At 40.8% G+C, this 16,171-nt stretch overlaps 1 protein-coding gene across 1 annotated transcript in view; it reads left to right on the forward strand.

Moving 5' to 3' along the window:
* SPTBN5 (spectrin beta, non-erythrocytic 5) overlaps positions 1-16,171 on the forward strand; it is a 90,856-nt gene that overhangs the window by 42,667 nt on the left and 32,018 nt on the right. Inside the window, exons 34-38 of the mRNA XM_041459965.1 lie at positions 8,163-8,267; positions 9,265-9,450; positions 13,414-13,569; positions 14,205-14,396; positions 15,010-15,105. Of these exons, the coding sequence (XP_041315899.1) occupies positions 8,163-8,267; positions 9,265-9,450; positions 13,414-13,569; positions 14,205-14,396; positions 15,010-15,105 (735 nt within the window). The remainder of the gene's footprint in view (positions 1-8,162; positions 8,268-9,264; positions 9,451-13,413; positions 13,570-14,204; positions 14,397-15,009; positions 15,106-16,171) is intronic.

A 16,171-nucleotide genomic window follows, 5' to 3' on the forward strand; every position in this document is an offset into this window, starting at 1 on the left:
TACTTCATATGCCATAGACCAGAAACAAGAAACAGGGGAAGGAAGAAGGCAACAGAGGAGTATTTTAAACTAAGAACTACTACTAAGAATTGCTCTTTCATTTGCTGTCTGTGCCACTGTGACAGGTTTGACTTTAAGCCAGCATCTTATATTACATCCAAGTTACTTAAGCCTTCAAAGGATTTCTGCAGAATATCATCTACCATTGTTCTGCGCTAAAGAAAATAGAGCACATGTGAAGAAAATTAGGCAAAATCTATTTTTTAAATTTTTTTTGTTAATTCAGTTGTGCCATCAAATGGAACTTTTGTAGGGATCTCTTGTAAGAGCTACGTACTGAGATCTCATCATGCAGAGTGCAGACAATTAACAGCTGAAAAAGGGAAAGAAGGAAAAAAATTATTTTTGCTTTGAGCAGAAACTGTGTCCAATACTCTTTGCTCTGTTCTGATCTTTTCACAGCAGCAGATCCACTGCTCAGGTTAGCTGCTTTTCTTTTTTTCACAGATGAAATAACAGTGAGTTTGCAGGCTGTCTCTGGCAGGCACTTTTGGCTCCCTCCTACTCTGTCTGCAGTCTCACTGTCAGAACACTCAGGGAGCAGAGCCGTATGCTCCGTAATTTATCTTTCAGCCCATCCCACACTCATATCTCTTTGCAGACATGACAAGCGGTGGTAGCAGTTTTAGAAGAGCTGAGATTTTTTATTTTGAATATGGATTTTTTTTGTTCGCATTTTTCTTCCTGGAGAATGTTTATTCATCTCCCATTCCTTTGCTTCAGAGGAAGAATGGAAATTTCCAGTGCCAAAGGAAAAAGGATTAGGAGTTGGTTTTAAGCACAGGGGGGAAGGCAAGCTCTGTGGCTTTGAATTTTGCATCATTTAGGACTAAGCTTCAGAATGCCATACAAGGACCGTTGCTGCAAACCTTCATCTGCGACCTACATCTCCACTGTGGAAGTGCTGCTCTCTTCCTGTAGAATGACCCCACCTCCTCCTTTTGAATCTGCCGTGCAGGACAAGCCTTTTCAAAAGATGCCAGTGCCAGCTTGGCGTCCTCCCACTGGTCAATCAGTTGCCGAGCTTGCTCCAGGAAATGCCATCTCACCACCCAGCAGTGCGTCTTACTGTTCAAGGCTAGATGTCATCCTGGCACACACAGACCAGAGGAAAGGTTTTGGGAGCGCTAGTCCTCAAAGTGTCAGTCCTTCTGGTGAGACATCCACGTGTTCCAGTGCTTACAAGGATCCTTGGGACCATGGAAATGGGAGGTCTGGCACTCAGTCAACAACTGCATCTTACAAGCAATATTCAAAAAGAGAAAAAAATGGTCATCGTATTTCTCCTGGAAAAAGTGATCCCTTGAAGCTTGCTCTGTCTTTGCCCTCAGATGTTCTTTCCTGCAAAGCTCCATCAAGCTGGACATCACGCCTAAATGTTGATCTGTCTGCTATTCCAGCTGCTTCTATGCTCCACAGCAAAAATCTGCAGTCATCCCTGGAACCTTGTGATTCACTGTCACACCAACAAGGCTGTAGCCAGTGCAATGTCCAAATGTCAGACCTGCACACTTCAATGAAGCTTTACATTTCTACGTGCAGCTTGATGATAAAGCCTTTTCAGGCAGATTCCCATGGAAGCAGCCATGCTCATTCAAGTCTGCTCATGCCACAATTAGAGAAGGTGCCTGAAAATCCCTCTGGTCTTCCAACACGAACCCAGAAACCAAAACAAGGTTTCCCTTCAGGTGGGTCACCAGCCCTTCAAATCACAAGATTTCATGTGGCTTCCTCCAAGCATCCTGGCCTTCCCCAGCAGACTTTATCCGGAGACATATGGCTGTCCCCAGCCGTGCTGACTGGAAGAGAAAATTCAGCTAGTGGGAATGAGATCATGAGCAAGGATTTAAGTCCAGAGCTGATTGTCTTTCAGAATTACCCCTCATCTAGGCCAGAGTTTAGGAAGACTCCATGTGATGGTCTAACACCTGCTCACCACAAAGTTTCCAAAATCACCTTGATACTTGCCACTCCTTGGACTGCTATGCCTATCCAAGTGGTAAGAGAATTTAGAAGAAGCCCAAATCCAACAATCTTTATCAAAACACATGATCCAGACAGAGCTGCTCCACCCTTTCACCCTGTGGAGATTGGGGCTGGCCTCTCTCTGTCAGTAAACCCTGTTTGCTGCTCAGGATTGCTTTCTAGCCACTGGACAAGATCTGGTTTGAGGCCTTCCCAGGAAACACGCACTGTAAAAAGTGTATGCCATGACAACCTTGTCACAAACATACCAGCTCACACCCCAGCTCCAGCTCACAGAGGCACAGTGCGTCCCCGGTGTCCATCTATCGCCGTCAACATTGCATCCTTTGCATCTGGGAGGAGAGTGGTGAAGATTTGCATTCCATTCTAGGAGCATTTGCAAACAGAAGATCTAAGTTGTGTTTAACCAAGCCATATGCATTTCTTTTTGTGTGCATCCATGCCATGTTCCAACTCCCTAGAGATGACTTGCAAGACAAGAAAGCCACCTCGTGTTCTGCTGCCACCAAGGCTGCAGCTACAGCTTGATCCACACGGAGTGAAGATGAGGACTCTGCTCTAATCCAGCACTTAACAAGAGTTTCATTTTAACTATTTGAGAGCTGTTGTTAACACAGCAGGCAACTGCTTACAGACTTTGCATAATTGGGCCATAGGATTCAAGACTTTAGAGCCAAGAGCTGGTTTTCTTCTCTTCTAGGTTGGACTTGATGTTCTCAAAGGTCTTTTCCTACCTAGTCAATTCTGTAATTCTGTAGTCAGTCTGGGACCTGGAAAAAAATCCTCAGTGTAATTTTTCTTAGTTCTTTTCTGTTTCAGTTTTCATTTCCTTACATGTCAAATTGTGCTATATTTCTAAATGGTTAATTTCTGGGTTTGTAACTTTAAAAGTAAGGCTTGTTTTCAAAAGCCAAAGCATTTAAGTATGTAGGAAGAAATCACTTTTTTTCCCTTCTTAGAAAAGGAGAGGTACCACCCTTTCCTGAGGGAAAAGAAACAAAGAGAATTTAATGTCCACAGCACATCAAATTTGGATATCCCAGCAAAGTTTCTAGCAGTGAAACTATGGGGAGTTTCAGATTAATTTAGTCTGCTTTCAGACAAATGTTTCATAAGTAAATATTTAAATGATGGTGTTGCATGGGTGTAAGATTCTGGTCTAACACCTAATACTAACAGGGTAGGGATTAATGCTGCAAATTTTGAAGAAGGAAGAAATAGGTATGAGGAAGCAACCATAGCAGTTAGCAGAAAAACAGCAGTTTTATCTCTGTGGTTTTCCCATATGTATTTCCAATATCAGATAATTATATTCTTATGCCCAGGAGACAGCATGCAGTGGGGGGAGGGAAAGAAATTTTAAATACATTCAACATTAGAATTTTGCATATAGATGGTGAGGACAGATGCCAATGATGTCACCGTGATAGAAAAAAAATGTATGTTTTGTTTTTATAGGCAACTTGAGTGTCTTTTATTCCTCTTGTGGTTATAGTATGATACCTTCTTATAACTTTTACTGAAATGAAGCATAGTAAAACATTTTTGTGAACATTATATAGTCATGGTATCAAGAACATTTACTTACTTTGCTAAATCAAATTTCAGATTATTTTCATTATTATTTTTAGTATTTACTTTTATCAGAATTAAGTCAAACCAAACCTTATTCTTCTCTGTCTTGGCAGATAGCGTGGACTTGCTTACATGCTCTAAGTGAAGGTTTTTAAAACTGATAATAATTCAGTCTTTTAGTACATGGTTAGAACAGAAGGATTTTCTGTGGTTTTCCAGCAATCTCAGCAGCAAGCCCACGACAGGCAGTGAGGGGCAGAATCTGTGGAGTTTGTTATACTTGGAAGGGCAAAAGCAGAAGAAGGAAGTGGATTTGCACAAATACCTAAAATATATTTTATTCTAGAGAAATAAAAACTGCTCTTCTTGGAATACAAATTTCTTTTGGGGCTGTGTCATTTTCCAGTGCATATAAATGTGAAGTTGTGGCATCCAATTTCAAGTTGGAACATAGTTGTGATAATGAGTGAAATGTTTCATTCAGTATTCCTCCAAAAGCTAGAGCTGGCAGATGCTGTCACATAACTATGTGAATAGTATTGGTTTATTTTAAAATACTTTTTTCTTAATTGGACTTTGCTTTTAATTCTGCATTAACTTGTGCAAAAAATGCAACAGCTATGCAAGGAACTCAGAAACAAGGAAAAACTCCAGTTCAGTAGGGTTAAAACCTCTGTTTCTATGCTTTGCAGTGTTAGTAACTTGAAAACTTATTGCAGAAAATCTCAGAAATCTCAAAAAACATTTTACGCTTTTAAGCATCTTTGCAAGTCTTCACTTAAAAACTAATGTGTTTTATAATGAGTGGCCAAGTCTTTTGTGCTTTTTGTGGCTGAATATTAAATTCCCAATGATGGGCCATGATTCCTAATAGAAACAAACTTGAAAGAAAGTTCATACCTGCTGTACTCTGTGGGAGACCCCAGTAGGTTACCTGAGAAGAGCTATGCAATGTTTTGTACTTGAAATCAATGTGTCTCATTCAGGGCAGGAGTTAGGAGACCTGTCTAAAAGTGTGGCAAAATGTGACGTAATTGGTGACAGGCCAGCACTGTGGCATGGGAGCCAATTTTTATTCTGTTTTCAGACTGGTATAACAATTGCTTAAAACATTGTGGTTCTGACTATAGCAATGGCTGTTGTAAGCTTACTGTGTAAAATACAAATGGAATTTTTTTGCCTCAGCAGCTGTCCAGGCAGCAGCACTGTTGGTGCTAGAGAGGCTGCTCTCCTCTGAGCACACTGCCCTTGCCACTTCCCTTTTGCAGCAATTTTCTTTCTGAGCCCCAGTTTTCCTACTCAGTGTCAAAACTTTGGTTGCCAAGAGCATTTGCACAGACTTCTACTTGGGGGACGTAGTCCAAAGCTTTCAGTAGTCAGGAGGACTTTTTCCCAGTGCTGTAACGTCCAAAGGAATTGAGCTTTGAATGCCCAGCGTCATTTGCGCTCAGTGGATTTCAGTGGGAGCAAGGCACTGAGCTCTCTGGTGGCAGCTGCTTATGAGTCACCACCCCACACCCCTGCTCTCAGATGTCTCTTCTCTTTCTCTAAGGAAAACAACCATCTTTACCAGTAGATGTCCCTTGCCTTTTTCTTGCATCAGAGGTATACGAGCAAGAAAACTAATAGCTGACCCTTTCTTCAGGTATCAGTTTCACTGCTTAAGTTACAAAATAAAAGTCCTGGAGATAAATCTTTTTTAACCAGAAATGGTAGATAAACCACAAAATGTATCAAGAAGCTACAGTATTTTTAAAGCAAGATTTAAAACACCAAAATAGAGCTCTACCATCTGGCTCTGTGTCTGTGCACCCCAAACAGCAGTGGGTTAGATTCAGCTGATAACTTTTTGTTTCTGTGTTAGCAGCAGTGGTGTAAATACAAATGGTAATTATAAGTGGTTTAATAGAGCATTTCAGTACACAGACCTGGAGCCCACACATTTTTCTTCAAAAGAGAAAACTAAATCCAATAACACTGAAAAAGTGATCTCTCATCCTTTCATACATTTGATGAGTAGGCTAGATCAAAATATTAAAGTTTGAATGGCAGAGCATCTGCCTGCTGGTGGGGCTTGTGTGAAACACAAGGCATAGCAGAGGCATTAATGTATTTCTTTAGACATTCTGGTGGTTTATGAGCCAGGCTTACTATAAACTTAGGCCAGTTGTACAGAGGCCTTTCACTCTTCTTGACTGCAATTGCTGTGATGGGAATGGAGTAGCACAGAACAGTTTGAAAATCGGGTCTGGGTGTGATATTCACCTGTGCATTTTTCTATATATGCAAAATATTCACAGCCCAAAAATGGGCCAGAACATCAGGCCAAGTCTGGCTGTCAGTCCTCTTGTCCACAGCCACCAAGGAGGGCTGAGTGGTGGCAGCCGTCAAAAAGTCCATTGAGCAGCTGAAGATCAAGCGTCAAAGCAAGGCAGTGGCTGAAATGTGGGGTCTGTCCAAGGGCATCAGGGCAGGATCAGTGCACCTCAATGCAGCTCAGGAGGGACTGATGTTCAGGGCTGAGCATCAGAGAGATTCCCAGATGGGAGCAGGGGTCCATCCAGGGCCTTTTTAGTGCAGTCAGACCCTGGCAAGTAGGTGTGGATTACCCTGCACGTGTGCTCAAACTTGGGAAGCCTCTCCTGCAGAAGGTGCTCTGTGGTGTTAAGCAGCTGTCCAGAGAATGAACATCATGGCTGGCTTTCTAAAGTAGCTTTCATAGAACATCCTTGCCCTCTTATTAAAATGCACCCTGTTAGACTGCTACAGGATCCTGATGTTTTGCAAAGCAAGAGTGAGCTCTCTAGATGGTTTTTGTTCCTGTGCACATCTATGGCTTAAAGGCACCCATGTCCTTTACTAGCCCTTTTCTAAAACATTTTGCATTTATGTTGTTTCGCAGATTCTGTTTCTTTCCTGCCTCTCTATCACTGATCTCAAATTCTTCTTCCCTGTCTGTTAATTGCACTTTACCCAGGCAAAGTTACTGATTTGAATTTCTCATCCTTGTCCAAATACTTGTGATTCCATGAGCTCACAAAATGGATTACACATTACGCACTGCTGATAAATGCCATCACTCACAGCAGGCTGATTTCCCAAAGTCTGTCCAGCCATAAACTGGTGTGAACTTCAGTGTGAACCTTACCCATGAGTAGTCTTTGCACATGTCCCATCAGAGCCTGTAATTGGGGATTTTATCCTGCTTTTGTCTCATTGCTGAACAAGAAAAAAAGCCTGTGGGCAATTAACCTGCATAAAAGCATAATTTTTTCGTGATAATTTATAACTATGTTCTTTATTCTTTTGCATTTGCAAAACTGATTATAACAGAATGTATGGGACAAGTAATTGGGCATTCATTTTCCTTAACACCAGAACAGAGTAAGGGAACACTGCAATGCCTTTGAAACTTGTGTGAATTAGTTGAAAAATGTGCACACTTGCACAGTATAAAAGGTGCAGAGGTCAGATTCTTTAAAACCACATTTGTTATTTGTTATTTTGGATGCAGTCTTTCTGCATCAAATTGGCAGAACAGACAGTAAATAAAATTAATGCAGATAGTTTGAAATGGTGGCCTGAAAAAATGACAGATGTAATGCACTTGGTACAAATGCAAGCTATGACATTTTTTCAGGAATGATCAGCTGCATAAATAAAGGATGGGGACAAGCTGGTCTGACAGCACTTCTTCTGAAAAGTTTCTGGAAGCTCATAGTAGATTGCAAGGTGAACTTGAGTTCATGGTGTTGTATAAAAGACAAGTGCTATATACAGGCACATGCTGAAGATTGCAGCTCAAAAGTCACTCTGTTGTCTTCCCAGCCTTCACTCTGGTAGCCTTATTGCTTGTTGCCACTTGTTACATGAAGTCTCAAAATAAGTGGAAGCGGAGAAAACCCAGAGGAGAGCAATAAGAATAATCAGAATCAAAAAGACACAGCAGTTGTGGAACAATTAGTCATATCGCTGTAGTTTAACCTTGAGAAGACAGAAACCCCACTATGCAGAAGGTCTATAAACATGCACAAGGCTGAAGCAAGCATAAAAGGAATGATCTCCTGAGTGTGGTCAAGAGGGCAGTATGTAACAAGGTGGAGCAATGGGCTTGCATTTTCAGGCTAGATGTTTGGAAAATCCTGCTAATGGTTGAGGTAATAAAGCACTGGTGACAGGCTGCAAAGTCTCTGTTTTGTGAACTCTTCTAAGAAGGAATTATATGGACATCTGTCAGACATGACAGTGATCTTGCTTGGGATTACAAAGATGGCTTAGACTTCTGGAAGTCACTGCCTTGTGACTTAGTGATTAATAAGGACTGACAGGTCACTTTCCTTAGCTAGACCTGTTAATGCTTCTCTTTCTTGCTCAAGACCATGGACTTCTAACAATTAATTTCTAGCTTCTGTGGCCTCCTGTTACTTTTTTTCCCTCTCAAGTGTACTCTCAGCAACAGAGTTAATACCTCTTCTCCCATTTATGAATCAAGATTGTGGGATAATTAATTAACTGAGAAAAATAATAAACTTTTTTTATAGGTTTATTTGAAAAGCAGTGACCTCGGAAGGTCTGTAGATGAAGTAGAGCAACTGATAAGGAAACATGAGGCTTTTGAGAAGCTTCTGGCATCACAGGATGAGAAGGTAAAAAAATAAACAACAAATATTCTACCAGCTAGAATTCTATGAGCTAAAATTATATATATGCTTTTTTTTTATTGTGGTAACACTTTGAATTGGTGACAGGTATGAAATGCCTGATAGGCCTGATGTGCTTGAACAAAAGACAAAATGGGTAAGCTTGGGGAAATAAGAGGCAGAGCATTGAGAACAAGTGTCAAAACACTCTATTGCCCAAGTCCTTGCAACAGATAGGAAAACCACTTTGTAAGCAGAATAGGGGGACTTAAAAGAAGAAATATTTAAAGCTGGCCATATTGTATTATAGATATCAGAAGTTTCTGCTCTTTTCATTTAAAAAATAATGACTTTTAAAGCAAGTAAAATAGAGTAGGTATTTTACAAAATGCAGTAGGTATTTTGACATTAAGAAAAGTTGTCAAATTACTTAAATATCCATTTGGTGTACAACAGCTGTACCAAACGAGCAGCCTCTCTGCACCTTTGAAATAGCTCCGGAATTGCTCACCTGTGTGTAAAGGAATCTACCTGGCTGGTGGCCACTGCTGTAACTCACCCAGGCTAGGGCTAAGCTTAAACCTGCAGCTGTGCCTGGGTTCCCCAGAATGAACTCCCAGGACTCTTGCCAGCTCCCTGCCAGGCTGATTGCTCATTTTGAGAGCTACATTACAACACCTGGTTTCCAGAAAGCAATAAAATCTGAGCACTCCTGGATGTCATGCTTGCTCCATGACTCCTTGCACTGGATAATCAGTGGCATAGGGACTCCTGAAGCTAACACTTTAACTAATTTATGTAGCCAGGATGCGCCATAGAGTCCAATGACACTGATGTCATAGAAGTAACATAGTACAGGGTGAGGGGGAATGCTGGTTAACCTGTTCTCTTCTTGGTTCATTACAGAAAAAATAGAGTATTTTAACTACAAAAGGAGCTTGATTTTGTTTCTTTCACACTACTTGGAAGCATAAAAGTAATTTCAGATCTGTTGCCTCCTTAGATGATGTCTCTTCAAGAACAGGCAAGCAGATTGGAAAAGGCTGATGGACTGGAAGGGCAAAAGATTCAGCACAAACTGGATGTCATTCATGAGAGGAAGCGTCAGATCAAGGATCTATCCCACAGCAGGAGAGAGAAGCTGCAGACTGCCCTTCTTCTGGCACTTTTCTACCAAAACTTGGAAGAGGTAAGAGGGTTTTAGACCAGGATGGGGATGTAAAGCAGAGGAACTGCCTACCTCTATTGGATGAAGTGCTCACTCTTGCCAGGCATTATTGGGTGGATGGATGATCTACTCTGCTGTGGCAACTCCTGCCACACTCTTGCAGAAAGATGCTCCAATGCCATTCCTCTTACTGTACTATTGTTGTGGCACTGTGCACGTTACAGCCACTTCAGTCATCAAAAGCTCTGCTAAAATAAAACAGTTGAAAGGAAAACTGCAAGCTAACACATATTTTTCCTTTGGTGGGAAAGAAAATTTATTTCAAATCAGGATGAGCACACATTATGGCCTGGGCACCAAGCTTTATTAGTGGTTGTTCATTGAAGGCCTTCAAAGCACTGCTGTGGCTCAGCACAGCCCTTGAGCTACTGTAGGCTGGCTCTGCAGAACATGCTGGTCTCTGTCTCCTGCTCTGGCCTTGGCCCTGTAACTGAGTAGCTCTGCTCTGTCACTTGTTGGAAAGACAAACTAGGTCAGCCTTTCAAAGGGCAGCACAACATGTGTGACTGAGAGCTGTGCTGGCATAAACAAGAGCACACAGACACAGGGACACATTTTTGAGCACTCTTGCCGGTCTGGTATCCACCCCTTCTGCTGCTGTGTCCCATGAAATGTGGTTTACAAAAGCAGAGCTATACTTTTCTTTCTCTTTTTCTCATTTTCTTTTTCTTCTTTTTCTTTCTCTTTTTCTTCTTTTTATTTTTCTTCTTTTTCTCTTTTTCTCTTTTTCTCTTTTTCTCTTTTTCCTTCTTCATTCTTCCTTTTTTCCCTTTTCCTTTTTTCCTTCTTCCTTCTTTTTTTTCCTTTTTCTTTTTCTTTCTTTTTCTTTTCCTTTTCCTTTTAATAAAATTTAGCATAAGTTATTTATACACCCAAACATTAGCTTGTATTACTTGGTTATACTTTTACTATCCCGTGATAGGAAAGTAATGAAAATCCACCAGTAATGGCCTGTCCACCTTTTGGACTAGCAGAGGGGACGGGATGGTGCACTTCACAGGGGTTATAATTTCAAAAGAGCAGTTTCCCAAAATCCTCTTGGTAGAGAAATTGTCAATGCCTTCTAGAGATACAATCAACCCATTAGTTAGGAATACTTAGGCATTTCTTTTCATCTCTCTGTAACTGTCAGATCAGTGCTTGGGCTGGGGTCCCCCTTCATTCTTGAATCACACACTTAATGCACAAGATTTGGCCCTGCATAGAAGAACATTTCCCTGTCCTCATCCACTTTCTCCACATAAATTCAGCCAGGAGTTCTTTGGGAAGTTTTTGCTCTCAGGTTGCATGCTCATTTACCTCACCAACCTAGAATTATTGCCTACTGCTGTAGAATGTGAATGTCACCAAGTAATTATAAAACAAAAATCTGACTCAAATCAGTAATATCTTTCTTTCTCTTTGTTGGATAGAATGGAATGTTTAATTTAATTTTAATTCTATTCTGGATGTGTACAAGTTTATATGTGACAATGGTCCCCACAGGAATGTTAAATTCGGAGGTGAGTTTTGAGTTTGGCGTTGAAATCAATGAGGTCATTGCTTATTCTTACTTATTAAGAGAACAAGACCCATAGCTCAGGCCTCACTCCCCTGAAAACTCTCTGTCCTACAAACATGTTAAATAATTTCTATTGACCAAACAGAATTTTTTGTGTCAGCAGAAATTAGTGATCACTATCATCATTAAAATTCTTCTAGTTACTCTCTAGAAGCAATGACATAGAAAGCTACACATATTAGTACAATGAGCCACAATCATTAACTCAAGAGATCACATGAAGTTTACAAAATAACACTCACCCTTCAACAGTAGAAATCGGTGCTTTTGTCTCTCTCAAATAAATGAGATGGACTTACAGACTACACCTATTGCAAAAAACTCTGTAGCTCAGTGTTAATCTGGAAGGCAAATGAGCAAGTTGCTACTTAGAAATATGTGTATTTAAGTTGTTGCAGAGGGAATATTATAAAGCTAAAACTTTGACTTCTAAAGCTGGCTCTGGGTTTTAATGCTGACTTTGAAACTTGCTCATGACATTAGTAGTACTTCCTTTCCCTTTCACCCTTTACATAAGAATATAAAAACCATTCACATCTTTGTCTCTGGGGAGTGATAGAGAGAATTAGTTGTTATCTCTACTTGTCTGAAGTAGGTACATCCCTTTATATGCTTTGCATACTTCTGTCATTAAGAAATCAGAGTAATTTATAGTTTGTACTCGTGAGGTTACAGTAACTGATATTTCAAACGAGTAAGATTCAAAATTGGTGGTGCCCACATTTTTTGTGACTCCCATAGAAATAAGTCTAGTCTTGTGCCTATACTGAGCATAACACTAGTTTTTCTGCTGTCTTCAATGCAGTGAAAATGGCCGTCCAGACAACTGTTCAATCTTTCCATAGAAAGATCTTGGGAAAACAGATCAGCTTTGCTTCACATCTGAATGCGGGCATGAGATCAGGAGCAGGATCCCTCACTCTCTAGAGCCATCTTTAACAAGCCTTAAATAAACCAAGGCACTAAGAGTGCAGATGTTCAGTCTGTCATTAAAGCCACTGCTTTCAATTAAAAAGTAGGAGAGAAACTGGCTTTAAAGTCACTTTATCCTGGGGATTGGTTTGTTTCCAACTGTATGGATGAGCCTGTCATTCAAATGAAGAGTCGCTGAAGTGACACTGAAGCACGAGTGTGTGGCTGGGAATGGGATTAGGCCATCAAGGAGGGTGTTGGAAATGCAAGCAGCACAGGGCAATGTGTAGCCCTGGGCAAGTTGGACATGGCCTGTTTGAGTCTCTAACTGGGCTTTGGAGGGAAACAGTTTCTGGAGAGCACGTTGCTAGTGAAAGCTGTTTCTGTTTTTGTTTATGGAATCTCAGCAGCTGAAACAACATTTCAAATCATTAATTAACAGAGAAAATCCCCCAGCTGACACGTCTTGTGTGCACATAGCGCACTGCTCCACAAGGACAGCCAAGATATTTTGAAACTAATAAAGCTGCTCTTCAATTTGCAGCTCTTGTGTTGTCAAAACATTACGTTACTTCAGTGCTCTGAGGACAACAGGATCAGTTACAACATTATGTCAAGTGTTCAGTACCCAGTGTTTAGATGGATAGAAAATATTTCCTTCTATGCTAAGGGCTAAAGTTCAGCAGAACTTGAAGAAAATTGTGGAAAACTTGTTATCATATTCTTCATTTTATTCTGCATACTTTGAAATCCCTTTAAAAAATAATTTCCTAAGGGAAACACATAACTTTTGCTTTGTTAGCTCTCATAAATCACCTGCTTTTCTGAATCTGACATTCCTGACCAGACCATTTTGAATTTTATGAAGTATAAAAGCAAATACATTTGTATTTCCTTTCAAATCATCTGACTAGTGCTTGGGCCCTGTCTGCAAATCTTTATTTGCGTTGCATTTTCCATTTAGGTCTCACAACACCACTGACATGAGGAAATGTTAGTGCTGTTTTATAGGTGAGGCACTGAATTCTAAAGAATTTTTACCCAGTTTGCAGGTAGGTCAATGGCAGAGATACCAGATGAAACTCAGAACCCTAAACCCCCAGAATCAGTTGTCATAATCTCATTTTAAATATATACAATGCTAAGGCTCAAAGATTCTCTCTACATAATCTAGAAGACTGTATAATCTGTTAATGCCTTGTGATAAAATCTGAGGTATTCAAGGAATTTGTCATTACTCCTGTGGTCAGATAAAAATTAGTTTCATTCCTACCTGATTTTAACAAAGTAGAATGAGTTTAGAAACTGGAGATCCACCTCAGCTGTGAGCTCGCACTCAATCTATCCAGCCCAGGTAGAGACACTTGGAAATAATAGAGACATGTCCTGGGGGGAGGCCCCAGGATCCCAGGTAGTTGTTGTGCTAACTCGGGTACCTCTCAATGCTGCAGGCAGAAGATTGGATCAGTGAGCGCATGCAGAAGCTGGAGGATCCCTCCATACAAGACCCCAGCAATCTGCAGGACAAGATGAAGCTGCTGCAGAAGCATCAGGTCTTTGAGGCAGAGATTCTAGCAAATGAAGAAATCACCACAGCTGTTAATAAGGTGACCCTCTCACTCTGTTACTGTTTTTACAGATAATTACTGCTCATCCAAAGACAGACAGGTTGATGAAATGTAAAGGAAGAGCAGCTTGGTCATCACTTCTGCATCAGTTATTCTACTGGTGCAACAAGAACTCAGTTGCTTTGCCATGGAAATGCAATGCTGTTAATTTACAACAGGGAGATACTTTATTTGCTCCATTCAGGGAGCTTCCATCTTTCCTTATAGCCTAAACAGGAAAATATACACTGACTTCTTCCTTGCCTGACATGGTTAATTCTACAAAAGGCAAATAGGATTTCATGCCCAATTTGGGAATATTCTTGTTGGAACTGAGTGAATCATATAGCTAAAGGGCACAGTCATCTGTAATACTTGGTGCTCCCATTCCATTAATATCTTTCTTGGCAGGGAAATATTCAAATCCCAGTTTTCTATGATTCTAGGTTCCCTCCAGATGTAAGAGCTTTCCAGCTGGCTTTATCATTTGGGTGATAAGAATTTATAGTAGTAATCTGTTGTTCAATCCAGTTTGGGAAGGTGAAAATCTCCTCCTAGGAAGGTCACGCAATATGGTAATCCCATTAAAAATTAGTGGCAACTCTAATTTCTAATTTCCTCTTCTGAATGTGAAGAAAGGAGAAGCCCTGCTATCAAAAGGCCACCCAAAATCAGGAGAGATCCGTCGCCAAGTCCGCATGCTTCAGGAGCACTGGGAGAAGTTGAAGAGAGCTGTCGCTGCTCGTGGAAAGATGCTGGAGGACAGTCGGGACTTCCTAGAATTTCTTCAGAAGGTGGACCAGGTGGAAGCCTGGATCAGGGAGAAGGCAAGTGGATTTTAGTATTTAACCCAAGCGGCTCACTAAAGACTTGCTATTTAGTAATGACATTCTGATAAATGTGTCATCTTCCAGGATATTTGCCTAGTGATTTTTGTCTCGAAGAATCATGACATGTTCTACAAGCAATATGAAAGGAATGATTGAACAAATTCTATGGAGTCTGTCCATACCAGAGTCAACTGGGCAGTATTAGCACCTCTTCTCATGTAAACTATACCCACAAAGAGTTTGTGATTATTTGGGGCCATCTCGTGTGCCTCTACTGAGAGAGAGAAATGAAAGCAGATTAGAATGGAAGAGACTTGAAGCATTTGGCAGCTGGCCTTCACTCTAATTGTATATCAAATCTGAAAGTTTCTCTTTGTAGGAGTAAAGAATCACTTTCATCCAGAGGTTGTTTCCACAGCCAGTAATAAACGGAAAATGGAGTTGTGACCAAGTCTCGTAGTTATCTAAAGATCAGAAGAGACTATTTCAGAAGCTGTAGGTCGGTGATTTATAGACACACCACAGAACATATTGCATCAGGTTAAGCATTGGGAGTAACTGTGTTCTTGTACTCTTCACCTACATATTTGTCTGCTGCTTATTTCCCCAGGAGGTCATGATTAATGTGGGTGATGTGGGAAATGACTATGAACACTGCCTGCAGCTCAAGAAAAAGCTGAATGAGTTCCGTGGAGCAACATCTGGGGTAAGAGGTGTTTTCCATGCTCATGTCTTGCAGGGCTGCAAGCTGCAGGTAACTTTTCAGTCCAGTTAGCAAATACAGTTCTAGTGCTCTGAGGAGGTGCAAGACCAAAGTGATAGGAAGCATCACTACCTCAAAAGTCATTTAAAAAGACAGAATTTTCTCTTATTTTGCCTTCTGCTTTGAAGACGTCTAGGCAGAGCTGTCAGGCACTCATGACACAACATAGCATTTCAGACTGCATTAAATGACTGGAAAACTCGCTGTATGAGCCTGACTTTGAGCACATTTTGTTTGGTTCATGCGGTCTGCAAAGTCACAGTGATTTCCACCCAAAAGTGGTTTAAAAATGGTGGTTTCAGCCACGCTTGTTTGAATCTGAGAACTGATCTGGACCTTCCATGAATAAGCCTATAAAAAAAAATACTGTTTTTTCTATTTCTATCCTTTATTTCTCCATTTTCCTCCTCTTGAAGAATGGTCTCATTCTCATACTCCTTCATCCAAATTTAGCACATAAATCTGAGGGCCTCTGTTTATACAGCACACGTGGTTACTCATGAATCATAACATTAATAACCAGACATTCAGTAAAACAGAGCTTTGGATAACAGCCATGTGACAAGACAGCTGCACTCTTCACCTTTCAGTGCTGAGATCTCTGTCCCTCTTTTATGGAGCTGAGTCATACCAGCTGCCTCTCCTGCCCCCAGTGAGATGTGCCAATTTAGGCACCAAACCTGAGCAGCAGGGCCCTCCCTGTCATGTGTTCAGCTCCCACCACGAGAGCTGTGAGGCCATATATTGAGGGGATGCATTTGCAGCAACCTCTTGTTCTCTCTGTGTGAACTGCTACAGATGAGGACTAAGAGGTCTGTGTTTCACACAGGAAAGATTACTGTGCTGATTTGCTAGTCTGGAAATTGTGGGGAAGGTCTGGAAAGAGATGTGTTATGAATTTGTGAGTGATGTTTATGTTTACTCTAATTTAGTCTCCTAATATTCTTTATCCTTAGTTTGCCTGTTATCTTTTTGCTGATTCTTTTTATGGCAGCTCCCATCTTCTGCT

The sequence above is a fragment of the Pyrgilauda ruficollis genome, unplaced genomic scaffold (assembly GCF_017590135.1).
Source record: "Pyrgilauda ruficollis isolate IOZ18807 unplaced genomic scaffold, ASM1759013v1 scaffold14, whole genome shotgun sequence".
In the NCBI taxonomy this organism is placed as follows: domain Eukaryota; kingdom Metazoa; phylum Chordata; class Aves; order Passeriformes; family Passeridae; genus Pyrgilauda; species Pyrgilauda ruficollis.